General features: G+C 39.3%; 1 protein-coding gene across 3 annotated transcripts; it reads right to left on the bottom strand.

Moving 5' to 3' along the window:
* Window positions 1–333: 333 nt before the first annotated feature.
* LOC136099645 (plasminogen) lies at window positions 334–26,928 on the bottom strand. 3 transcript variants are annotated; one of them, XM_071806369.1, is made up of 19 exons: window positions 26,824–26,928; window positions 24,203–24,338; window positions 23,457–23,563; window positions 18,961–19,075; window positions 17,765–17,928; window positions 17,120–17,249; window positions 16,878–16,996; window positions 15,284–15,446; window positions 14,250–14,380; window positions 13,483–13,642; window positions 12,012–12,280; window positions 10,905–11,053; window positions 10,090–10,183; window positions 8,059–8,176; window positions 6,929–7,003; window positions 6,236–6,376; window positions 3,535–3,641; window positions 1,630–1,775; window positions 334–611 (listed from the first exon to the last, which is right to left on the bottom strand). In XM_071806369.1, exons 1-19 carry the CDS (start codon window positions 26,870–26,872, stop codon window positions 453–455), a joined length of 2,532 nt encoding a protein of 843 aa, XP_071662470.1. In that variant the 5' UTR covers window positions 26,873–26,928; the 3' UTR covers window positions 334–452. The 3 variants fall into 3 exon arrangements, with proteins under 3 accessions (XP_071662470.1, XP_065690153.2, XP_071662471.1); XM_065834081.2 differs by having other exon boundaries at window positions 12,012–12,202; XM_071806370.1 differs by lacking the exons at window positions 10,090–10,183; window positions 10,905–11,053.

Genomic DNA, 26,928 nt, shown 5'->3' with positions numbered 1-26,928 from the left:
TCTTATTCCTGAAGCAGCAACAGAAAGGGGAGCAGCTGCCAGTGATGGGTACAGGGACAAGCCTGACTTGCGATAAATTTTCTTGCACAGGGAAAACCTTGCACACAGAGACAGGCCAGCTGCTTGCATGTGCAGACTAGAAAAGTGGGTGTCTGAACAAAGAGAAAGCCACTTTCATGAGTTGGAGCATGTCTCAAAGGAGAGCTGTGGAGCAGGAACCTCACAGCTGCTGCCGCATGCAACATGGTTGACCTACCCAGGCACAACACACACACACAGACAAACAGTAATAATTGGTCAACTTGGCTATTGCTTTGCAAAAACTACTTATGCTCTGGTGGTAATGATATTTATTTAATATTCTTATGAATTATTACCATTTTTAAAACATATTTTGAACGTTGTTTCTGACACTTGTTTCTTTTCCAAGAAAAGCTAGCCTGCATCCAGATTCAATGGGCAACCATTGCATTCTTGATCCAAGAAACAAAACTAGGAATGCGGACAAAAACAGGTTTTGATGGCTGGGTACAGTCCAGTCCCCAGGAAGTGACTCCGTATTGGACAAACCTGTCGTTATCTTGGCAGACCAGAGGTCCTCCAACTTCAGCCTAGGGAAGACAAGAGAGAATAAAGTCACTAGTGAAGGAGACACTAGACATGCAAACAGCAGGATACCAGTAGGAATAATATTGGGGTAACTCTGAAGGACTCAAAATAGGACTAAAGCAAGGGTTGTAGAGAGAGGGAGAGCGTTTTGTTAGACCTGCTGGAGTAAAGAAAATGGGGAAAAATGTTGTTTCCAAGCATTCAGGCCATTCCTCTGGTCTGAGGAAGAGAGACCAAATCATCAACCACGGATATGGGAACACCCCCAGATCACTGTGAAGCCAATTACCCCCAAAGGAAGTTTCTCAGTTTTCCACATCTTCTGACCTGCTTGATCCTGGACAAAATGAATATAATTGTTATAATGCTGTTTATTAAAATCTATGCATGGCAGGAGATTAATACATATGTCCAGTGATTTGCATGCCTATCAAGGAATGCACTGTCCACACTCTCAAAGGCCTCATTTGCACCAGCAGTCTTGAATGCCTGCTCAGAGAGATCAGCATTTGCTTTCTGACTCTGTCACTAAATACCTACCAGCTTTTTATTGAAAAGCTTCCAACACAATACCTTTCATGAAAAAAAACACATGCTTGTGAAAACTAGAAAACTAGAAGCACTTCGAGGTTAATTTAATTTAATTTCATTTCATTTAATAAAGATGTGGTACATCTCCAGGCTTCACAAGAAACAGTCACTAGATTCCCCTCTGTCTCTAGGAACAAAAGGAAGTCCAGGTAGCATGTCACAGGCTTAATTTTTGGTGGGATGGGGTATTCTCAACACCAGAGTACTATAAGTAAGATATATCAGTATATAGTTCTGAAAGGAAGGCAAAAATCCCATAAACAGTTTCCCTGCTATTCTCATTGACTGTGTGAGTGAAGAAAAAAATGCTATGCATACCTCAGTCCTTACACTTCATGTAGAAGCCTTGAATTGTTGAAATTATTTTCAAGCCTTGAAAGTATAAATTGTCTTTCAACCTGCTTATGCTCAAAGCTACATTATTCTTACCTCGCAGTTACCTATGCTTCCAAAAGTAAATCCACCACAAAATTCATGATTTTTGACACTTCCATTCAGAAATTCAGGGCGATTACATATTCTATTTTCAAGTATGGGGAATTCAACGTCTTTTAATCTGTTGTCTGTATCAGTACCTTTATGAACAACCAAGAAAATATAACAGTTATGAATGGTAGCCAGGTCATTGTGCACCAGTGAAGCCTCAGTAATGAAAAGATTGGGATCCATCCCCAGGTCTTCTATAGTCTCTGAGCTCCTTGAAGTACCTTATTAAATCTTCCAATTTTGTACTTGGATCACACCAACACTCAACAAGCAGAGGTTATTCTTCTTCGCAAAGTGTTAAAAAACAAATAGATTCTGAGCCATTGTGTTGTTTTACAGGCTTTCATTATGGTGCAGTAGCAATGGCTTGTTTCAGGGGGAAATGTTAGCCTGGATTCACTTTACATTAATTCAAACTACTTCAAGCCTGAAGATAGCATTTTCCAGACAAGCAGGATTATCCTGAAGCAAAGGCAGAATTTTCCTCAAACACAGTTTATTTAGATGTGGGGCTCTGGCTCTGCTCCCCTTCCCCTGCCAATTTCATGAACTAGTTGCATGACATGTCACATCCCTCTTTCCCACTGCCTAAATGCCACAAGGGTTTGCTGATTTTTCCATCTTAATGATCTTGCCTGTACCATTTTTTTTTTGTGGCTGTGATTACCAGAACATAGGAGGCAGCTGCCACCATGTGGCAAGCTAAACAGAAGAAAATACAATGCAAGGTAAGAAATAAGTGAGAGGAAAGCCAGTAAATACTGTCTATGCTGGAGAAAAGTGTTTCTTGGTAATATTGATGAGTTACACTAATAGTAAAGTGATTATTCTTAAGCATTATTTTCATAGCATCAGTTTTGTAGCTAAATGACAAAAGAGGGAGAAAAAGATACTGCGACCTATGTGAAAGGTTTTTACGGTAAAACTCAGAGGCAGGGACACAGTCTGCTCACTTGGATTTTTTTAACTCTGTGGATCCACACATGAAGAGGAATCAATTGGCTTCATTTCACAGGTAGAGTATTGATAAGGTGTTGCCTGGCAGAGGAGGTGAGAAGAGCATCCCTTGCATGTAGTTCAGCAAGGCCAAATGTGTATGTGGGAGCTGGGACTGACCGAGGGCAGATGCGAGCATCACTGCAGGAAGCCATAGGGATGAGGAATTGCCTCCTACTGCAGCAAAAGCGAGTCAAAGAGGGCTGGGTATTCTCAACCCTCAGCACAGGTAGAGGTTTTTGACATTTGGGGTTTACAGCCATTAAAATTCATTTTGCTTGTGACCCAAAGGTGGCTGGATTTGAGCAAGCTCTGACTCAAAGGCACCATGGTTTCCAGACTGTAATCTTATCTCAGATACAAGGTCTTAAGGCTAGTGCTTGCCCATGTATCCTTTCTGTCTGGAGTGAATGCAGGTCCCTGCAAAAGTCAATACAGGCAATAATCTTTAGAATACAGGAAGGCAAATGCTTCATTTGGATGTTAAAAAATGTATATCCAAAAGTCAAAATTACAGGAAAGGATATTATTTGAATATTGTCCTTATTTTCTGTGAATACAGTGTATACCCTAGCTGAAGAAAGATGAAAATAGACAGAGATAAAAGGTGGCAAAGTCTTAAGTATAATTTTCCTCTCCCTTTTCTCTTGTTTAATGAATTCAATTTATGTGAGCAATGAGGAGGAAAATTGAGATCTGAGAGAAGGAAATAAAAATAATAATGTTGCCTAGTGACCTCTGACTTAGGTAAATCTTTAGTAAAATGTCTTTTTCAGGTTCCATGACAGCACACATTTTGGGATAGTATTTGAAAACCTTCCTAAGTTTTCAACCACACTGATTGTGCTTTACCTCTTGTTTTTCCCCAGGCAGTTAGAAAACATATTGCATTTCTTTCTACCATCAGACTGGTTTCAGGCAAACAAACTGGTTTTACATGGTCAGTAATTGTTACAGGACTGGAAAACAAACAAACAAACAAAAGAATAATTAGAAGATCCTTAGGTAGATTATCATCAGCTTGTTCAGTCTTCATAGTCAGGAGGCTCTGCATGGAAATGGTGTGGAGAAGGGTGGAGAACGTGATGGTGCCTTAAAACTGTATAGACAGTTGCAAGATGGTGCCTGGTTGCTTAGTTAAAAAGATCACAGAATCACACAGAATAACAGAATGTTATGTTGCTTGCAGCAACTGAAAGTCTTTGGGACGTGTTTGTGGGCAGAGCCACAGTGTGAATGTGTTTGGAGCACAGCGCTAGAGCGCTGATCTCTGGTTACCCCTGAACTGTGTATAGGCACATGTACAAGCGCAAGCCCAGCCATAGAAACCCTTACAGGCGGTGTGAGCCTGACTTATCTCAGATCCCCCCTGCCTCAGAGGTCATGGACATTTTCAAGGACTTCACAGGCGAAGTGAAGGATGGAAAAATGAGTAATGAGCAGACACAGCTGACGCTGTGGAAAAGTCCTTTCTGCCCTGATTATGGGTGATATAACTGCGGGTGACATCATGCAGTATTTCTCACATTAGTGTATCTAGAACCTCAATAAAGTAAATACCAAACTAACATTCTTCCTCATCACAACATTGTGTCTGGAGGCTTCAGCACTTGAATGGAGTTCGATATGGAGCGGAAAGGGCCCTGAGAAGCAGTTCTGCAGAAGATGAAAGCGTTGCATAGGGAGGTATTTGCTTTGGACTGTCGGATCCTATATTGATTTTCAGGTGTAGGTGTGAAAAGGTGAGGTGGCTTCTTGAAGGTCTATTGCCCTAGGAGTCAAAAGTACAGACAAGTGAAAACAGTTTTGGTACAGTGAAATTATGTCTGAACAAGCTGTTAAATGAGAGCTACTACTGTCAAGAACCAACCCTGTGAAGGTTAATTCTTATTGTGAAAGAGAGTAAAAGGACCTAAATGAACTCCAGATGTTCAGTCAGGGTAATATGAATCTTTATAATCTCTTTTCAGGCTCAGAATGATTTTCAAAGTATGTGATGTGACAGCTAGTGAGATCTTTAATGTCCAAGTAAAGGGAATGAACACATCTTCCAGTTCCTAGGGCCCCAAGAAAATTCAAGAGAATGAGAGATTAAAAGGAACTGACTCTGACACATCTTAAAATAAAGATCTCTCCAACACAAAAATCTGAACAAAACTTCACTTGGGACTAGACTTCTGCTGAAATCAGTGGTCCTTCTCAATAGATCAGCCCTCCTTTGGCATGAGTATTGTCTAGATCTTCACAGAGCTGCATCTGGTCTCTGACAAGTCTTGTCTATTTCCATAAAATGTAGGTATAGGAGTAGCAACCAATCTTCTCACATTGTATTTTCTTGGATCATCTGTTTTATGAACAGACAGGGAAGACTTGGAAATAATAAGGTCCACAAAGAAAGATGAAGACAAATGTGAAAAAGGAATTTAATGAAGTTGAAAACAAGCAAAGTTGATCTAAGCTAGAAACTGAAGGCTATAATGTCCGTATCTGCTATTTATGGCATCTCACATGCAGAATGTGTTCAGCTGGTGAGTGCTGCTGATGCAAAACTGACTGCAGTGCTATAGCATGCATTTACAGTGCAAATGTGTATAGAGCACCCAGTGAAAGAGGAATTGAACGACATAGTTACAAGCCCTAGCAAGAATAAAACTGGTGGAGCATGAGTTCCTCTACTTGCCTCAAGTCAATGGGATTTTGACGACTCAACACCAGAGAACCTGAGTCAAAATTTAAGTTATATTGTCCTAAGTTCATTAAAGCTGTATGGTGAATTTTGAAAAAGGAATGTCTTCTTAGGTGAAACATGCGCTTTTCATGATCTTTAATCCGTGTGTGGTGAATGTAATAACAAGAGGAAGAACAATGAGTAAGCACAGAAGTTTCAGGAACATTCCAAAAGGGAAAAATTAACATTTTAATAACTCCACATATTTCAGTGCAGACTGCTGACACATCTAAGCAAGACACAGAAGAGGGCTTCAGGTAATTACAGTTATGCACTAGATTTTTCACTATATCACAAGCAGGATCTGGTTTTACCGAGCTGTTGGCCAAGTCTGCAGCTCCTGAAACTTGTATGTGGCCTGACCTGGAGCACTGCCAGGGAAACTGAACCCTTCTACTCATTGCATACAGAAGCTGTGGTGCTTCCTGGCCAAAACTTCAGTTGGGGCTCACAGCAGGAGCATCCTACAAGCAGAAGATTCTCCAGACATGACTCCTCTTTAGTTTGCCTCCACCTTCCCTGCTTCAGTGGAGCTGCTCCTAGCAGGTGGCAAGCGGGAATTCCCTATAGTGATGCCTTCCATCCTAACTGGTCCTTGTCTTTCCTAAACTGTGTAAGAAGCTCACATGTGTTCTGCCAATGGGGTCATTCAGTAGGAGAAATGTTCAAAAGGTACCTTTGAACAAACACCTATGTTAACACTCGCAGAGACTCTCACACTCTCATACCACCCTCCATCACGCCTGAGAACTAACTCCAAGCAAAGCCAATTTGTGACTTCAGAATAAAGGTGTTAGGGGTGGAAAACTCAAACTGAAATCATACCTGTTCAACTTCAGCAAAGCAATGTCTGCTCCACTTGGTTCTTTTAATACTTTCTGAACACTTTGGATTTGTAGGAATGGCTCTGCTGCATTGAGATTCTGTATCCCAAGAAACGCCCTGTAGGAAGAAGGCTGTGCTGACCTGGAAGAAATGACAGTGGCAAGGTTAAACATCCATACCTGTAATCAGGAATGTCACTCTTAAAAAATTCAGTGATTTCCCTGGAGAACTGCAATTAACAGGATGGTCAGGCTTCTGTTTCTGACCACAGATGCTCACATTTACTCTTGAGGAGAGGGAAGATGTGACTTTTAACAGTTTGATTTTTTATGACTGTGAAAAATCTTATGGGCTGTAAATAATACAGCATCTTCTTGCAGTGTTCACAACTTCTAAAGCCCTAAGGGCCAGCTGCTGGCCACAGTTTTTCCAAGCGGGATTAGCACCAGCGCATCATTAGCATCCTCTTTGGCATACTTTGAAGTAGGGGAGAGGGCAGAGACAGAAGTAACCTCTGTTATCCTCTGCTGCTGTTTGATGGAGACAGGAGCAGAAGATAAAAAACAGCTTGCTGGCAAGAAAGACAGGAAATAAGGAGTAAAGGAAATGCCTTATTTGGTACATCTTGCTCCTTCATTGATTTTCTTGTGCAGATTTAGGAAATGCCTGTCACTCATTATACTGGATACTCACTCTTGCAAGCACTGAGCTGCAGTAAGGACCCACTGTGGATGTATCAGAGTGCCAGCACAATAGTGCACGTCAGTACTAAAACAGAGAAGACAATCACATTCATTTAAAACTGCATAGTCAATTCTTTACCATCTATGCTGTGCACAACGGGAAATATTAGCAAACTTGCAATATGTCCCCTATTCAAAACTTTTACCAGTCGCAGTCTGCCTTTTGCCAATGGCAAGAGAAACCAAATGCAGATTTTCAAAGGACAAGCTTTATTTGCTTCAGAACACAAGTGACATGAAAATAAATTTAACATCCAGGTGCAATTTTTGCAACAGGGCACTCTTGCTTTCAGAAATTTAATAAAAATAAATACGTCTCTTTAACAATTTCACTTATGATGTAGTGGGTTTGTCCTGATGAGCAATTAATAAAAGGACACATCCTTCTGATTTGTGGTGTTGCTTTAGACTAGTTATTTAAATAAACATTACTGTGGACTTTTAACTTTTCTTGGCATAATATTTATCATGGTGACTGTCAACAACTCTATAGAAATTTTCATTAGTCTTTCTGTAAGCACTTCATCTGGTGTTCAGCCACTCTCATTGTGACTATAGAAATGCTATGCATAATCATTTTTTTATACTGAGAGATGGTGGTCTTTCTATGGCTTTGAACACAACTCGGGCGGTCACAGCATCAATTTACATTTGAACCAGACTGGGTTCTGGGTTAAAAGGGATAATAAAAATCCAGTCATACACATTGTAGGTTAGTGGCTATATTCCTCAGCTTAAATCTCCCACTGTGGAATGCAATTAGTTGTCGTTATCCTCAGTGGAAATTATTACTTCCCCATTTCAGTAAATAAATGTGTACTTAATGTCTGCATTTCATGTTTGTCCTCTAGAGATTCAGGAGAAAGCAGAGAGCTTGGGATTAATGGCCCAATAAGTACCTATCTGTGAACATTATGATTTTTTTAAAAAATCATTTTACATGCTAAGGCATTTTATATAGAAACCAAGTCGAGTCTCCAGAAGCATACACATTATTTTCTGTCAGTGTCTTTCTAACACCTGTTCCCAGTGATACCCTGGTTCTCACAGATGGTGATGCAGTAAATATAATACAAGTACCTCGTCCTGAGACTGACATGCCAAGGCCAAGAACCTGGAGATGCATCACACATGATATATTGCTCACAGGCTCTCTCAGTCTGCATGGGGACTTTTCCACAGTCATTCTTGGAAGAAGCTACAGAATAAAAAAAGCTACAATGGAGATTTTTAAAGCAGTACTTTAATGCCATCCACAGTGCAATCAGATGAAAAGAGAAAGACATAAGACTTTTTTTTTTCTTCAGTCTTCCTTAGGTTTTCACTCTTTATATTGATTAATAGAAACTAAGGCTAAAAAAAACAACCAGAACCTTTATATTCCATCATATTACAATTACCGTGAGCATTTAAGCCTGCAGCTAATGTACCACATTTGACAAGACAAAATATTAATTTATCTGGAAAAAATTGTTAATTATGTCAAGCATTTGGATGTAGTCAAATAACATAAGTAAAATTGCGATGAGCCCCACCCCCACAAGAAAATCTGTAGGGAATCTGAATGGAAAAGAGAGCTAAAGAAAGTGGAAGAATCTGAAGGAAAAGAGAGCTGAAGAAACTGGAAGAATTTATTGTCCAGACAATTACAACAATTTCTAAAGTATTTTAAACATTACAGTATACACCTTGGTTGAGTTCAAATAATCCCTAAATTGTAAGTAAAATTGAGTCACTGTCCCTCTGTCACAAGATATTCCATTTTTACCCTCACACTGCTCACTCTACTACTTTCTTGTTAATCCAAACCTCTCTGAACTTTTTAAAATGAATTGAGCTTGGGTGCTCAGTAAGGACCCAAGTAACACTTTCCAGAGCTGCCTATGGTACTACAGATGTTAAATTTGTTAGTTCCAGTATGAGACAATTAATGAAGTAATCAAAGGCAAGAGACTGTAAGGTTCCCCTACACCTTTAAGCGGGTATGCAAAGGATGTTTTGAAAAGAGATCAGATCTCAAAGTGAAGCTCCAGCACAGCAGTTCCAGGGAGCAGGGTTTTACAGCTGTGGTACGTGCTGTTTGTATACCATTCCCTCTTTTTGCTCATTCAGCTCTTAGGTCTGGTTGACAGAATTAACGTGTACAATCATAACGGATTAGTGCTTAGAAGAACACATTCAATGTCCACCCTGAAGAATATCACATATTCCTGAAGGAGTGACCACTCTTCACTATTTCGTATTGCTACATCGCCCAACCGAGCAGGGACCTGACCTCTAGATGTTACCAATAGTAAAAATGATACATGAGATTAAGAAGAAATAGGCTTTTCATATTCCTGACAGATAGATTAAAAAAAAAAGAAAAAAATCAAGATGCAGGCAAGGGAGGGAAGGGCAAAGCAAAGCAAATGAGATGACTGCCAGGTGTGCCAAGCAGCTCTACCAGCTGGCACAGCTGTTATTGATGCCTGTTTCCAGGGAACCACAAAAAGTAAGATCTCTTTTCTTGCTGAATTTTTCAGCGACCAGCACACCTAAGAAAAACCTGTGTAAAATATCCAAGACCAAATTCACTCCCTACCCCAAAACAAAGGCAAAATATCTAGGGACGATTGTTTTAACATCCAGATCAGAAAACTGAGTCAGTAGAGGATGAAAAGGGTTTCAAAGGATGTCATCTCTGGTTCTCCCAACTAATAGCAAAAGTGTAAGAGCGGGATCTTGAGGCATTAGTCCTGCCATGCAAAGACTAGCATGAATATCAAGGAAATCCTCTCCTGCATTTGAGGAGTCCAGGAAAGGATACCTCTCTTCACAGCTTCACTGGATATTTCAAATTCAGCTAGCAGCTCTGAGTGCTTAGCTTTACTGACCACAAAGGAGATAGAGACTGTTATCTATGAAATTTTACTAATGATTCTTAGCACCAGGTTATCTAAACTTCAGCTGTTACAGATGCCTGATTGTGTTAAAATACCATGCAGACCTAAGTTCAAATGTAAAGGTACTGCCTACTGCATTTTTTGGTATGGTTGGACTGAAAACATTTTGTAACTATCATAACAAGTTGTAGAAAGGGAGGACAGAAAAGTCTTTAAGGATAATTACAGCAGTGCGGGATTTCACAGTACTCCCATTTTTTTTCTGGGTCTGTTGTGAAGCACCAAACACCATTTACATCTCCATCGGGATTCCTGCAATACTGTAATAATTACAAAAACAGAGAAAGAAGACTCCAAATGTTAGCCACAGAATGAAGAAATGTGTGTTTTTTAAAAAATGTTAAACTAAAACTTTGAATCATTTCCCCAACTACTTTTCCACTGCATGTTAAATGCTTTCTATTTACTCTGATCACAAAATAATTTCTTTCCTGTATCTTAAAACCATTAGGTGAAATTAAAAAAAATATCTTAAAATTGCTCTAATTTTCGTCATCCACCAAGAGTCACCCTTGCTCTAGTGCTTTTTTAAGGCCTCATGAGAAGTAAAGTTTGACACAGGAGGATTAAATGCTTTGCACTGAAACATTTATTGTTGACCTAGTCCTTCCCCTAAAGTCAATGAGAGCAAGTTAGGTCAGCTCCAAGAATTTTCCAGAAGCCTGCTTAGTTTGTGACAAACAGCAAAAGGCATCGCTTTAGGGTATGCAGAAATTAGGGAAGCCCTATATGATTTATTTTGTGCTGCTTGCTGTCAGCATCAACCCCATGGCATACTTCTATGCCTGAAGTATCAATACCCAAGGTAATGTAAAATGCATCCTTCCTTCTTCAATGCTATTATAGGTCTGAGCTATCAACATGATGATTTCCAGATATGCTTAACCTGGTCTATAAAGACTGAATATGAAGTGTTTACTGAGGGGTCATGGAGAACAGAGATAATGTTCAGTTACACCAATGGCATTAACAGCTGTTTACATTTTTATCCAAGCCTGATCTTGGATGGGTCACAGGAGTGAAATATTTGTGGCTATGAGGTTTCTGAGAATTCCACTCTTGACAAGTCCTGCCCGTTCCAGTTTTTGCTACCGTGCCACGATAGTCTTTACCATTACCGTTAATGCAGTCTGTGAAAAAAGAGGAAAAGGGAATTATTGTTAGCTGCTCAATCTGTATGCGGTGGTGGTAAACTGAAACAAGCCAGATTAAGTACCTTTAGGACTTGCATACTCTCTAGTGCCTACTGCTTTGTTTGTCAAGATGGATGTCTTCCTGGATGTACAGAGTAACTGACTTGGAAGAAATTTCAAGAAACTTCAGGGTAATGTTTTCTATAACATATTACAAATATCTGAAAAGACTCCAAGATTCTTGCTAAACTGTATCAGGAAGCACCTTCTGCAGAGAAGAATATTTCAGAACTAGCAACCCATTAGACTGAAAGAACAACTTTTTCTTCCTAGGACATTGCTTTAGGCACTTTCTTCTGCTGAACCTGAGCAAGAGTACACAGCTCCATTGAGGAACATATCTTTTATTCAAATCTGTCACCTTCTTTTGCAAAGTAAATAATCTGTGGAGACCTCTACTACACATTCAGAAAAGTCACACCACTTTGATCAATATGGACTATTAATTAAGAAAGAAACAAAGCAGGATAAAGCAAAACCTTGTATCTCTTGATGCATACATTTTGTAAAACATGAACAAAATGAACAACACAACAAGTTAAGGTCAACCTTCTGAAAACATAAAGTACAGCACAAGCGAAATGTGTATAACAACAAAATTCACCCTGATCGTATTTCAATAGCACACAGCTACAGAAACCCCTGCAATTTTGTCTGTTTTCCTCTTAATCCCTAAAATTAAAAAAATATCCTAAAGAATGCACTGTAAAATGGCATAGCTTACAGGATATGAACTGACTAAAGAGTACTTGACGCAAAATTCAGCAGTACAGATCTGAAAGCTGGAGGAGGGATATGATTTATACTGCAGCCCTACTCAAGAATAATTTTGATAGATTATGATTTCCTCTATGCACAGATTCTACAGGAGGTGACACTTATAGCCAGCTGTTACCAGATGTGGTGGGTATAGTCAGGCCAACATTTTGTGCTGTTGTTGCAGGTGGGTCATTTGGTGCAGGGTCTTGTGTATAGTCATCACACCTCTTGAGATTGCAGTAGTCCCATCTCATGCTGGGGTCGGTGGTGAAACACCACGGGCTGCTATCACCATCTGGGTTTCTACAATAGTTGTCCCTCAAATCCCTGCAAAAATAGCTGCGATAGTCATGCTGCATAAGGCTGAAAATAGTCACAGGAATACGTTCCCAAAAAGATGTGGATCTGTAATATGTAGAAGCAAATACATTCACTGATTTTTTTACTTGTTGCTAGATATCCTATTATCAGCAAACACATTTATGTTTGTGATTAGAGTGGAGATTTACAGTTCACATGTACATCAGTGTCAGGAATATATTTATGCATGAGGAAATGTAATTCAACCACTGGCTTAAATTCTGGCTGTAATATGTCAATGTACTGACTAGCTAAATAAATATCTGATATGCCAATAATTTAATTTCTAAGTACATATATATAAGCATAAACAATTGTGTGAATGTGTGAATTAGTAATAAATGTGCAGGAAGATCTATACTATTGCTAGGTATCTATGCTTTTCCAAAACTTTTATTTTTAATTGTCAAAGGGTACTTTCTCATATTCAGAACAACAGCAAATAAATACTTATGCAAATGATTCTCCCTATCCGAAAAAAAACCCCTCTTCTACTGAATTCAGTGAGAGCACTCCCATGACTGTGCTTGCTGAGGCAGGGGGAAGTAGAATTTCTCTCTTCAGTAATTTGAAGAGTTGCAGTATTTCCCCATTCTATATCACATCTCAGCCACAGCATTATAAAACTGAAATGCTTTTTTATTTTTCTGAATATGCCGCAACACATTAATCCTACATTTTCACAGTTTGATTTCTATTTTTTCAAATGCTTGTGAAAATGAGAATCCCCTCTGAGGAAGTTCCAGTTTCAGTATTTTTTATGTCAAAATATTACTAAATTTAAAAATATATATATATTTAGGGTGACAACATAAAAAGCCAAAAAAAATAGAAAAGTATCAGCAATGATGGATTTCCTAGCAATTGTCGCCTACCCTTTCCTACCCTTGTTAATGACTGGCACATTAGTAATTATGATTAGCTCTCTAAGTCATCACTGCTCTAGTTTCGGAAGCTTTAAGAAGAAAAATCAAGGGAGAAAATTCAGCATATGCAATTCTGAGTGCCAAATTCCAACTAAAAAGAACATTTAAATGATAGTGCTAATTGTAATATATCTGCCTTTAAACAACAAGAAAACACGCATTTTAAAAAACAGACTAACAGAAGATATTTCCACATCCTTGAAATTTTCTCACTTATAGGTATATTCCCTGGCAGGCTTTTAAAGCATAGATGTGCAAAAAGAATAGAATCAGTAATCAGAGTCATTGTCCGATAAAGCAAGAAAGTTGAGATAAACATACTCATTTGGGAATCTGTCTGGGGTTTTGTCATGCCTGTGTGGGAACATGGAGCTCCAGGCTTGGCATTTCTTTCCCGATACAGTGATGGAAGTTGTTCCACGATAGGTCTGGCCTTTGCCTCGGTAGCACTCCTCTGACAGGGGAACCTGCACAGGCACATCTGTAGCAAACAACAGAAACCCATCTTTTGCATCACCATTTTGTGTTCTTACTGAGTAGGAGCGAGAAAGCATCAAACACCTAAGATGAAAAAAATGAATGATTTATTTATACAGACAGTGTCCAGCAAGAGCATCACAGCCAGCATGAAAAGCAGGAAGACCTTTCCAAAGATATTTAGAAAACTTTCACAGGTTACACTCATACATCAGATGTTGCTCAGTGGAAGATTCACCCCTCCATTTTGTTTTGGAAGATCCCATCCTCTCTTTTATGGCCACTTTAAAAAAATGGGTCTTCCTTTTATTTAGTGCTTTTTTTATCCCCTTAAGCTTCTTTTTCTTTTTCTTTTTAATTAATTTGCTAAAAATACCTTACATTTGGGAAAAAAAATAAACATGCAATTCTTCCGTTGGGTCAGCTGGTGATTTCCATTCTTCACTGCAGTTCCTTAACCATTGAAAGTCCAACATTTGGCAGGTTTTATAACATGCCAAGCAGAAAAACTGTATTAAAACAGTGACAAAGCGACTGAAAAAAAAAATATTTTGTTATAAGACTCTCACTGCTTTAAAGGCCTTCTCTCAAGTACACTGCACTACTCATACCAGCAATTCCTTGTCCTATCCCATCGCAGCTGGGAATGGCACAATACTCCCACCGAACACTGCTGTTGATGGTATAGCACCAAGGCCTCTTCTCTCCATCAGGATTTCTACAGTAGTTTTCCTCTAAGTCCCTGAAACAGAAACACCAGCTTTAAACTACTCATAGAAATTGAGAAGAGTTGCATACAAGACTACTAAAAACTACCGCATGCAGAACTCAGCTCATTGGTTACATTCATTCTTTTTAGAGATCGTCTCACGCACCACTATTTTGGGCCTAATCAACAGCCTTCAAATCTACAGTCTAAATGCTGATAATATATGAAGAACTTTTCAAATTATTACACTTTTTGCTCTTGCTTTTGAGGCCAATATACAGCCATAAAAGCTGACTTCAAATCACAAGCCATAGGTGTACCTGACCATTATGGTAAGAACCAGGTGAGACTGGATGTCTCAGCCTGATCCTGGAGGCGTGTGTGTACAAGCACCAGTGCATGCTGATCCCTGCCCTGTGATAATGGACAGTGTTTCACATGCCCTGGAAAACTTGCAGGATTCATTTCACAATCCACAGGATCAAAATATAGAGCTAAAAGCCTGGTCAGTCCCAGCTACCCTTGCCCATTGATAATACTCTGCAAAGGCAGCTCCTCTGACCCTGGAGCACGAGGATGTATTGGAGCATCTTGGACCCTGGGGCATTGCTCTTCAGAAGAGTAATGTATTGAAAGCATGCCAAAACACAGCCAGGGTATTTTTAATGTAAGAGTAGTAAATATTTATAACTCTGCAGTTGGATGCACAGGAAACAGGCGAGATAAGTACCTGAGGCTAAGGTAGCTGGTATAAAAAGAAATGCTGAAAAAATTAAGAGCAAGATCTGAGTGGAAGTACTGAGAGCTGACAAAAGGCGAGAAAACAACTTATCAAGGTAGCTGCAGAAAACCTGTGCTACTCTTGCCCCTGCATCTGGATCCATAAGGAATAACTATGTTCTTTGATATTTGTTAGAATGATGAGGCTCAGCATACTTGCAGGGATATCTGTCAGGAATCCAGCCATGTTTGTGAGGAAATTGTGTGCTCCAGTGTTGGCAAGTATTTCCTGATTCAGTGACGGCTATCCTGCCTCGATAGTCTTCTCCTTTTCCTGAAAGACACTGGGAGTCCAGGCCAGAGACTGGTGGGTGTGTAGCTGTAAAAGGATTTTAAAAAGAAAATAAAAGAAAAAGCACAACTAGACAGTGCTTTCAAATATATTTTAAAAGACCCTCTATTTTTTGCAGTGTCGAACATGCATTTTTTTCCTTCAGCAGAGGTGACATTGGTTGAAAGCCAGGGCAAAACCAAAGTATACATTTTCACAAGCAGTCTGGCTGCCAGACAGATGACCTGTGTCTGCCTGCTTACAGCAGTCAGCAAATAACTTCGCTGGGTTGAATCAGATTTTGTGCCTGCAGTCCCCTGGGAGCAGAGCTGGAAAGTCAGTAAGTAGTCCTGTACAAGTAAAAGCAAGTGGGGTGAAGGGACCACATTCATATAATATCCATGGGTAGGGTGGAAGGGCAGAGAGGATAAGGGCCAAGAAGAAATTGTGAAAGAAAGCAAAACAACCTTCAGAGCTGAGCCTATGGAGCCAGTGAATCGGGAAAGTGAGGCCGAAGGAGGAGGGCAAGAAAGTGGATTGGTCTGGCCTGTGGGGAACAGCAAAGTCAGTAAGAGTGATGATCAGAGACAGAACCTGCAGAGGGCAGAGAGAAATTGAATCTACAATGCATACATCTTATTTATACTTATATATAATTATATGTACTTTTTTGAAATTTCCTGAGGAGACACGTATGACTCTAAAAGGTTGGTCTGTTCCTTAAACTTTCTGTATGTTTTAAGCACAACATGGAGATGCTATGATAACTTTCATAATTTACTTTAGCATACAGAAGCCTATTAATAATAATTCTTCCACCTGTAATTGAGCATGTTGATATGAACTACATCTAGCAAACACATGCTGCTACTTAGAGCACTGGCAAGTGCAGATGCATGAGAAAGCAAGCTCTAGAGATAAAAACACAAACATATTTCTCAAAGTGCAGTCCAGTTCTACGAACAGTAATGCTAATCTTATGATTCAGTAGTTCAGAAATGTCCAGATTTAGTGTGCTCAGCTCAATGGTTTAAGCTAGCTCACTGATAAGACAGGTTTTTCTCATGAGGCATGAACTTTTTTTCTCAGGATTCTTCCCTTGCAATGCTGGCTGTGCTGGCCAGACACAGGTAAAATAGCACGTGGTGGTTTAGGTGTTTTCCATGAGTTATCAGGTCAGCTGTTTTAACCTGAATGCCCTGCCTCTCAGGTAAATTAAAAAGGTGGTTGAAGCCAAATTACAGTTTTCATTACATCTCTGATATTATTGCACTTTGTTACACTTGCATCCTCACTGACCTTACATGAATTTACGTAACAGAACTGTGGTGAGCGATTCTGCTTATTAATGTGCACTTTGCCTGGTTCACAAGGATTTCCTCAGGTTATTCAGAACTGTGATTTCTTGTCCTTCCCCTTCCTCCATCACTTTAATGAGAAGAGCCTCCCTCTGGGATGATCTCAGGAAATCAGACTCACTGCAATGAGGAATGTTGCAATATTCCCAGCGTTTAGTAGGGCTAGTAGTGAAACACCAGGGCCGAAGTTCGCCATCAGGATTACGGCAGTAATTCATCTTCAGATCCTTTTCTGGAAAGCTGCACATTGAAAATGAAAGAGAAGCTTGTGAGTCAGCTATGGCTGGTTGCAGCAATTGGGCTGTCTGCAGGCAGGGTCTCCCAGGCACTGTGGGAATTAATTCAGTACCGGGCATGACTCACTGTTTTGGGGTAAATCCATGCATATGAGGCTCTTGGGCATCCCAGCGCTGACATTCAAGCCCAGACTTTGTTCTGGAAACTTCTCCGTGGTAGTCTTCACCATTACACTCCATGCACTCTATTGTAGGGCCTAGGCATAATGAAAACAAAGCAAGGTTCACACCAGCCTGTGAATTCTGATCCTGATCTATTCATGGGAGACTACACTGAAAGGAAAAGAGGGCTTTGCTCCAGCAAATGATGAAAGGAATCCAGAAGATCACGCACTACAGCCTAACCAAATGAATAAAGCTCTGGGGACACGTTATTTAGAGGGAGGACTTTGTCATATATCTATATGTACTGATACCAATGGGAGTTCTGTAAGTAACATAGGACTTGGGTCAGTCTTTACTCTCGTTAAATCAATGTCTATGGGTAAGAGCAGGACGCTATTAGCAAATTTTTAAAAAATTCAGTTCCTCCGTATTTACAAAATTACTTCGATAATTGGAGCCAATTAGGAAAACAACCTTTGTGTTGCGGACTTCTTAAGTTCCAGCTTGATCTAAACTTACATTTGAAACCAATCTGCAATAAAAAAGCAAGAACAAATAGCAGGAATAACATTAGCTACTCAAACACTCCTCTGAAACACAAATATACCTTCTCCAGTGTGCATTAGTTGGCCCTCACATTCTGGGATGTTACAGTAATCAAATCTGGTAGCAGGATCTGTTGTGTAACACCAGGGTCCATTTTCATCTCCATCAGGATTTCTGCAGTAGTTTTCATCCAACCCTGCATTGGGGTGTTTTTCAGGTGTATAACTGTAATAGTATTAAAACTCTATTTTAATTCCATTAATTTAGTGAAGCAGAAGACTTGCTAAGTTAACTATGGGCTCCATTCACAGTAAAAATGAGACAGATTCCTCATTGTAACCCATAAATGAAATCTGAAAAATATTCTATAACTACAGTTATTAATAGCTTCTCTCTAGATCTCAGTTGCCAATGATGGGTGAGCTTACAGCCTGTAAGGACTGTGACAGTTTTAAAGGACAATCATTGTGTTTAATACTTGCATCTAGCTCATCTAGTCAGCTCACTGTGGCCCGTGGCACTGTCATGTATTTTTGTTAATGCAGCTACTTTAAAAGTGGAGAATCTCTAGAGACTATTCACCAAACACAACCAGATCCTAATTTGCAGAGACTTTGAAGCAAGTGAACCTGGGCTTCTTCCTACAGCAATCCTCCCAGGGAAGACTAAATGGCTTTTAAACAAAAATCTAAAGAAATATATCCAAGTTTCACTACAATAACAACAAAAAATAACTTTTTAAACAGATAAAACTCCAACATGGATCAGAGAAAATAGGCTATTTGCTTCCCACACGTGCTCTAGTGAGCCCAGTGACAGCCAGCCCACAGAAAATCCACCCTGGCAGGTCCCTTGAGCACTTAGCTATTTTGCTGGAGGTTTATTCTTGACTGTCTCTGGATAGCAGGCAAGAAGTAATAAAGCTGTACAGATACCACTTATTTTTTTCACACCTCATTCAGAAGAGAAATTATGCCAAAATTTTCATGATGGGTTGATAGACAGAGCATTTCACCTTCATCAGCATTTAAAAACAACTTCTCTAGCTGACAATGCACTCTCTCCTTACCCCAATCATTGCAGTTCTCTGCCAGTAGAGTCAAAAGTAACAAGATAGATGAAGATAAAGTTGTCTTTAAAAGTCATCTGACAACTGGCTTTGACAACATGCGCTATGAAGTTGTTTATACACATGAAATTGGGGAAGATTAGAAAAAATTCAGAACCACATGAAAACAAATATAAATAAGGCCATACTTTGGTTTGTGAGGTGTTTTTTCTGCCCACTTCTGGCATGGAATACCCCTCCAAGTTTTGGCTTCTGTTCCTCTGTAGTCCTTCCCAATCCCTTTTTTACATTGTAGAAGGTAAACTGAAATGGAATTGGCTTTGTTAAGTTAATGGTGTTACAGCACTGCACCTCTTGAAACTGAGAATCTGCAGATATAAGTCTGGAGTTCATCAGTTTATGATGAACCATGCTTTACCCACATTTTGAACCTCTTGTTCATGCAAAGAGAGAGATGCATTTCTATAAGATATTTTAAAATAAATTAGTTAGCAACTAGCAGGTAACTACAGATGAAAATTCCTGAAGCATTTATGTAAAGCTAATCAAATAAATTTAAGAAAACAGAACAAGTCACAATTGTTGTTGACATGCATGAAATGTATGTTTATATGCTCTACTACTGGGATAAGAAGGAAGGCCTTTCACCAGCAGCTCAAGATTCTTTGAAATTTATTGTTCAGAAGCACATTTGCAGTATGAGTAACACGCAATTATCCCTTCAAGCCAGAGAATTCTTAGTTATTACAATATGTTTGTCACATAAATGGCCCCACATCTTTGATTCCTCTTAGCCTCAGACTCCCAGGTACTTTCTAGCAGGATTCCAAGGCAGAGAGAAGGAAAGCATGTTTATGATGCTTCTATTGGCAACAGACACTGAAAAATCCCCAGTTATTGGGGTGAGTGATCCTCATTTCTCCTTTCAGCAATTTCTTTGCACAAGAAGAAACCCTTTGAGCCCTCAAATATAAAATGGAGATGTTAGAGCAGAACAGGAAACCAGTCTCATAGGAAAAGCTGAGCCTTGTTCGAGTGTCTTGCAATAGTTACTGTCATCACAGTGTGGCTGGGACTACAAATGTCTATGATGCATGTCTTACCAGCACATGCTCTTGAAGCTGCTGTCTGGTTGTCTGGGTACTCCTGGAGTGCCCAAAAGCCTTGTCACTGCTGTTTCAACTACTGCTACCCCAGCAGCAGGTTCCAGCATGACCATCTCTGGCCAATAGCCTTGCCCATAGACTTTCTGATGTTGCCAGGTAGGTCCTAAATTATTTTAGCACGTCTAAATGCTTAGCCAGACTCATCTGGCACCTAGGGACAGGGGGTGGAGGCTCTGTATAGCTGGATCAGGAATGAAGACAAGCAAGTAACTTCCCTGTTCAAATGGCACATGGAGACCACCATGCATTTAGACCTTTGTATCTGATCCCTCTTAAACAGAAATTTTAGTAACGCATCTCCTTTCCACTTGACATGCAAAGTCTTTCTTACTTTTCCATCCTGTACATGACTTTACTATGCTGGCCTATAATCCCTGAAAGTCAGTGTTCTTCAAAAGAGTGATAGGATCAAGAGCCAAGCTACATGTAAAGACAAAATTAAAGTTTGCTTAAGGAAACTGCTCTGTAAAGAGGGAGAAGTCTCTAACCAACTTCTTAAGGATTTTTTCAGTGACCAAGTGCAAAATCTTTGATTATTGCCCACAGAAGAAGGTAAGCATCCCAAATGGCCACTGAGCTAATAAAAAGGGCCATGGTTCTTAAGCTCTGAGAGGCCAATTATTATCTCAAGAAAAAGCACTTTTGGAGGTGTGGGTGGGAAGAAATCTGACTCAACATAATGTAGTGAGTGTAGCCTACAAAAGCTGTGCATTTGTGCCTTGTGGATTACTCCTATATTAATAAGAAAGTTGTAATCAGAAGAGCATTCCTCATGCAGGATTTTGCCATTAACACAGAGAAAGGAAAATTGTAGTTGCCAGCTGTTCATGGAGCCTTTGTAACTATGGACAATCCAAAGTATGGTCTGCACATAGATCCCGAATTGTCTGTCGTGGGGTAAAATGTTAGTGCACAACATTGTGTGGCCCAGCACAGCCAGACAAACTCTTATACTCACAGAACGGTGAACCTTTTGTCTTTCAAGTAGCTGTTCTGTACAAATATTTGTATCCAATCCCAAGGAAAATAAGCTCTGGCGAAGACTGGTGCCAGAGTAGCTGTTATGAACTCCAAGGTCTCAGGCACAGGTGAGATTTTACAGTCATCATGAGCCTCAGGGAGTGGCAGTTGTAAAATGTTCTGGAGATTGCTTCCTCCACGCAGAACAGATTCTATAGTATCTCAGCAGAAGGGAGTTTTACAGCAGCTATTTTCTGGTACCGAGGAGTCATGGTGGTGACAGAAAACCTGTCTGAGGTTTAAGGACACTAAATGTCTTTATTTGCATATTCAGGTTCAGGTTGGGTGATGCTGGCTGTGATAACAAGATTGCTTCTAGGAAGCTGAGTCTCACTTTCAGAATATACCTTAGCAGCCTTATGAGAAATATCTCTGGTTTGAGGTGGATTGGGGCCACTACAGACAGCAAATGCTGCAATGTGAATTATCCAGACTTCAAAAAGGAAGGAATCTGATCATAATAACACTGAAGAATCAAGGAGTATGCTTCAATTTCTAGCTTTTAAGGTTGAGCTAAACATAAACTGCAAGTTCAGGAAAACTGCTGAGAAAATCCACTTGTCATTAGCACAGAAAGAATACACCAAGGAACACACAGAATCACAGAATGTTAGGGATTGGAAGGGACCTCAAAAGATCATCTAGTCCAATCCCCCTGCCGGATCAGGAACACCTAGATGAGGTTACACAGGAATGTGTCCAGGCGGGCTTTGAATGTCTCCAGGGAAGGATACTCCACAACCTCCCTGGGCAGCCTGTTCCAGTGCTCTGTTACCCTTACTGAGAAGAAGTTTCTTCTAAAATTTAAGTGGAACCTCTTGTGTTCCAGTTTGAACCCATTACCCCTTGCCCTACCGTTGGTTGCCACCAAGAAGAGCCTGACTCCATCCTCGTGACACTCACCCTTTATATATTTGTAAACATTAATGAGGTCACCCCTCAGTCTCCTCCAAGCTGAAGAGACACAGCTCCCTCAGCCTTTCCTCATAATGGAGATGCTCCACTCTCTTAATCCTCTTTGTTGCCCTGTGCTGGACTCTCTCCAGCAGTTGCCTGTCCTTGAACTGAGGGGCCCAAAACTGGACATAATATTCCAGATGTGGCCTCACCAGGGCAGAGTAGAGGGGAAGGAGATCCTCTCTGGACCTACTAACCACCTCATTTCTAATACACCCCAGGATGCCAAGGGCACAGTGCTGGCTCATGGTCATCCTGCTGTCCACCAAGTCCCTTTCCTCTACACTGCTCTCTAATAGGTCATTCCCCAATTTGTACTGTAACGTGCGGTTGTTCCTACCCAGATGCAATACTCTGCTCTTAACACATATTGCACTGTAAGAACAAAATGTCACTGGCTGATAATCAGCTAGAGGTTAAACTAGTACTTACTGAAAATAGCTGTTACAAACCGGGTCGCACCTGATAACATGAACCTGGAAACCCATCATCTGGTCTAGTACAAAAGAATTCAGATATAGGTGTTTAAACGTTAACATTCTAGCATTTTGTTATGTTTGGGCCAGATCTCCAGCAGAAGTTAATGAATCCATCAGAATTGTATCAATTTATAGTAGCTGAGAATTTGGACATGAACCACTTTCTCTTTTAAATTTTGATAAGGCAAATGGAACATGCACCATGATTATTCATACGGTTTCAGTTTTCTGTATATCTTTCAAATGCTTCAGGATTGTAAAGACATCAAAAATAATTGTCTTTTCAAACAAACTGAAATGTTCTTACAAGAAATGTTCACTACTCATCTTACATACCATTTAGTAATAGGAGCTTCCTTTTTCCCAGAAGACACATTGAATGTAGTGTTTGTGACTGCATTATCTATGTTCCCACAAAACTAATGAAGATAGTCCAGTTAAAAAAAAAAAAAAAAATCCAGATGTATAGAATCTATTCAAAACTTAGCAAAGTATTAATTAATTAATGCCAAAAATAATCTTAAAACCAAACCACTTATTTAAACCTGGAATATAACATTAATTAAGCATAAAAAATGAGCTAACGAAACATGAACTTTGGGTTTGATTAAAATATATAAAAGCCAATATAATAGTTGAGTCAAACAATTCTTGATTGAATTATTACACAGAAAATTAGAGAAGTGGGTACATAGAAGTAGATAATCCTGTAGTCCTGAAAATTTACATGACCAGGGATTCTGCTAGCTCCATGAAGCAGAGGACTGCAAAAAAAAAAATTATGCAGAAAAATGCATAATTTTTGCTTTGGAGTATGTTTATTCTGCCTTGTCCCAATGATATATGACTAAATGAGTAAAATATAAGCTCAAATATATGGAACCTTAATGCTATATGTGAAATTCTCTAGCAGTTTCAGTTCAGTTCATAATTAGTGCGGGCCAACCTCACTGAAACTGTCATCACCTGCCATCATTTGCACCAGCACTGCAACAGACATTGCAAAGATGCAGTTAAAACAGGCTTAATGTGTAAATATCTACTACCTTACTATATACATACTTTTCTTCTCATAAAGAACTGCATCCGTGCTGTTGAACATCACTGATGTTTTGGCATTTTCAGCCAGTGTTAAACACTGTAGCTTTTTCCTGGTGAATAGGAAGGCCCTGTTGAAATTAAGAAGGAAGCAATATTGGCATAGGAAGCAATATTTTAAATTCCATTCAAATTATTCAACTCATGATTATTTTTCTATAAATTACTAATTTACTAGCACTGTTTGGTATGCATCTATATGTTTCAAATTCTGCACTCGATATTTGAGTAAGATACTGAAGTCTTCTACTGCCCTGAAGTGGCTGACTTTTCCAGGGTGTATGACTACGTGATTAAGTTACTATGTGGGAAGCTAGTTACTGAATTGGCAAAATGTTATCAACAGCATTCTAGCTGCTCAGGTTCCTGCTTTTCCCTACAATGAATTAGAAACATCTCACCATTCTTTTGTGAAACAAGGCAGCATCCAGCTAAAGAGGCATAAGCAGCTCTCCATGCAACATTGGATAAGAGCAGGAATTTGAGCATTTGCTATAGAATAAGTAATACATAGCAATTCCACCCTTTACTTGACCATGTGGTAATTTATGCGTGGAGATAAGCTACAAGCTAAAGGCACAGGCATGGGCAACACTGTTGTGGACAAAACTGCAGCAGCATGAGGATGTTGGTTCTGAGCAATGGTAGGAAAATATCATCGATATGCAGACACCCACAATGACATCGTTTTAAAATTCAACAGAAATTACCTGCAATTAAAATTTCTTTCTACTTCACATTTCTCTGCACATTCTTTTTCATTATTTGTCTTGTAAAACTGTTTATTTCTAGTAAGTATCCAAACACCATCTGTTCTTATATAGTCATCCAGTATATCTCCTTTCCCTACAAGAGAAGGAATCAGACATTAAAAATCAGACACTGCATTTAAGATCTGTGATTTTGAGTGCCATTTTTCATGTAGTGCTGACAGATGAAGGCACCATTCATTTTGTGTGATTCTGGGTGAAACATGATAAACTCTGAGGAAATGTCTGTCTCCTGACACAATCACAGCTGTATGACTGGAACATGCCAAAGGAAAAAAACAAACAAACAAACAAAAAACCAAACAAACAACAACAAACAAACAAACAAACAAACAAAACCACCAAAAGAACAGGAGAAGAGAAATATAGAGAAGTAGCTCTTAATGGAGTTGTGTATGGGTTTGAAGTTGAGAACAAGGAATGTGAAACAAGAGTGAGAGACAGGAGAGAGAGACTAAATGGTGCCAAACAAACACCAGTCAGAGAAAGATGAAGGGAAGTGATATATATAAATACTTAAGTCTTGGAAAAGCATGAATTGGAAGGATGTGAGATTATGACCTCCCATGTGGATGGTACAATCTCTACAGTTTTACTGGTCACTAAACTGTTGTTTGACTCTGATGCATGAATTAATCCATGATTTTAAATTAGTAAATAAATTAGTAGTATTATATCTGAAAGCTAGATGTGCATAAGATTTATATGATGTACCTGCTAATACATTTCATACTTAGCTCCAAAATGGTCTTGCTCACAATGGAGTTTGCCACTGCAACATCACTCCAGTGTAATTAACTCCCATGACATATGGGTCATCGATCACCCACCTCCACACAACACGTATTCATATAAAATATAATAAAAGGTTTTTGGGCTACTAATGAAAGTAAGATGATTAATTGCCTGAGGACAATTTGCTGTGACTGCTTGCAGAGTTGGCTCAATGCTACAAAATCTGCATGTCTTAAGAAATCCTTGACACTGGGGCCTCCCATATCTAATCCTATTACTACAGGCTCTCCTGATGGACTCAGCAAACAAATGTTTCCTCTCCTGATCTTTTTCCTAAGTTAACTGAGTCCACTGTTCCAGAATTGCAGGGGACTACAACAGGAAAATATTACTTTCCAAACTTAATTGACTCATCTTAAAACTGAATGGTTATCCAAAGAGCTCTACTTTGCATACCATTCCTTTTCAGTGACCATAAAACAAGTTTTCTTTCAGTTGGTTTAAGAATGATCACAAAAGGTTTTGGATGACATGCATAAGATAAAAGACAGCACAGATTAGCGTAAGCTTAGATAACAGAAAAGAAAATGTGATGTTAGCTGTCTGAAAAAATAACAATGCAAAATGTAAACTTAAAAAAAACATATAATAGATTTAAAAACGCAGCAGGGAATGTATTATTCTGGCTAAAGTCCAAGTCTTTATAAAGCCAAACATGACACTTGATAATTGAGCAGAATAGTCAAACATATATGAGCAAACCAATTTCTTCTTTTACATATGTATCTTTCCAGACGTGACCAGTACTCATCCAGCAGACATAAATAATTTTAAGGCAGTTTTGTGGACTATCACTTAGTAGCGTGTTAGAGCTGATAACAGTGATCAAATAAAAATAACTTTAGCATCTGTCTTTTGTAACTCAATACAATCATACAATGATATATCTCTGTTATTCTGTCATTAAATGTCTGAGCTATTAGAAAATCATAAAAACTGTACTGATATATTTTTAACAGTACTTTTAAAAAGTCACTTAAGGGCCATACAATGATATGCAATATTAAGTACTAGAGAATATGGTGTAAGTACTAGAGTACTAGAGTATCTGACTGAAATCTGATTGAAATGTATACTACACGTGGAATATTTATTTACAGAATTTGTAGATGAGCTTGAAAATGGTATCTTACCTTTAGTGGAACACCTATCTTCTTTCGGACTTGTAAAAAGAAATCTAGACATATTCCTGGAAAAGCTGATCTAGGTTACTGAAGATTAAATTTCTACTTACTGCCCCCAGGAAAACAAGGGAGAGCATTTTCTTATATGTATTTGACAACAGAGGAAGTGAAATTGCTGGAATATAATGGAGCTTTTAAAAAATTAATTTCATTTTAAATATTTAATTTAAAAACTTTAAAACTTGTGTCATAAATGGTAAAAATCAGGATCACTGTGCTTAGCGATGCCTGGCAGTAAAAACAGCCTTAGCATTTGATCCAAAACCTGCTAAAACCAGAGAGAGCCATCTCACTGACTGCTATGGGTTTTGTAGCAGGCTTTGGGGCTGCTTTCCAAGGGTGCCCCCATTTCTGGCCATGGGGCAGGAGCCATTAGTTCCCCACACAGATACCAAGGCTGTTGTTGCTCTTCTGATGTCTCTAACAAACACAACACTGGAGCAATCACAGGTATTGCTTAGTTCAACAGCAGCTCTGGGTAAGTGGTGACACAGGGATTTGGGGACCTACCTTCAGCAGATGGAAATTGCAAGTGTTTGGCCCCCATCTCACCTAGGCAAGCAGAAGGCAAAGGACTCTTACCTGAGCTGAGCAAGAAAAGAAAGAGAAAGGCAGCTTTGCTAATCTCCATATTGGCCCAGCTGGCAGGTGCTGGAAGTTGTGTGTGTCAGTGCACAAAGTTTTATT

The sequence above is a fragment of the Patagioenas fasciata genome, chromosome 3, assembly GCF_037038585.1.
Source record: "Patagioenas fasciata isolate bPatFas1 chromosome 3, bPatFas1.hap1, whole genome shotgun sequence".
Taxonomy (NCBI): Eukaryota; Metazoa; Chordata; class Aves; order Columbiformes; family Columbidae; genus Patagioenas; species Patagioenas fasciata.
The sequence above is the reverse complement of the archived record's forward strand: the minus strand, read 5'-3'. Positions and strand labels throughout refer to the sequence as shown.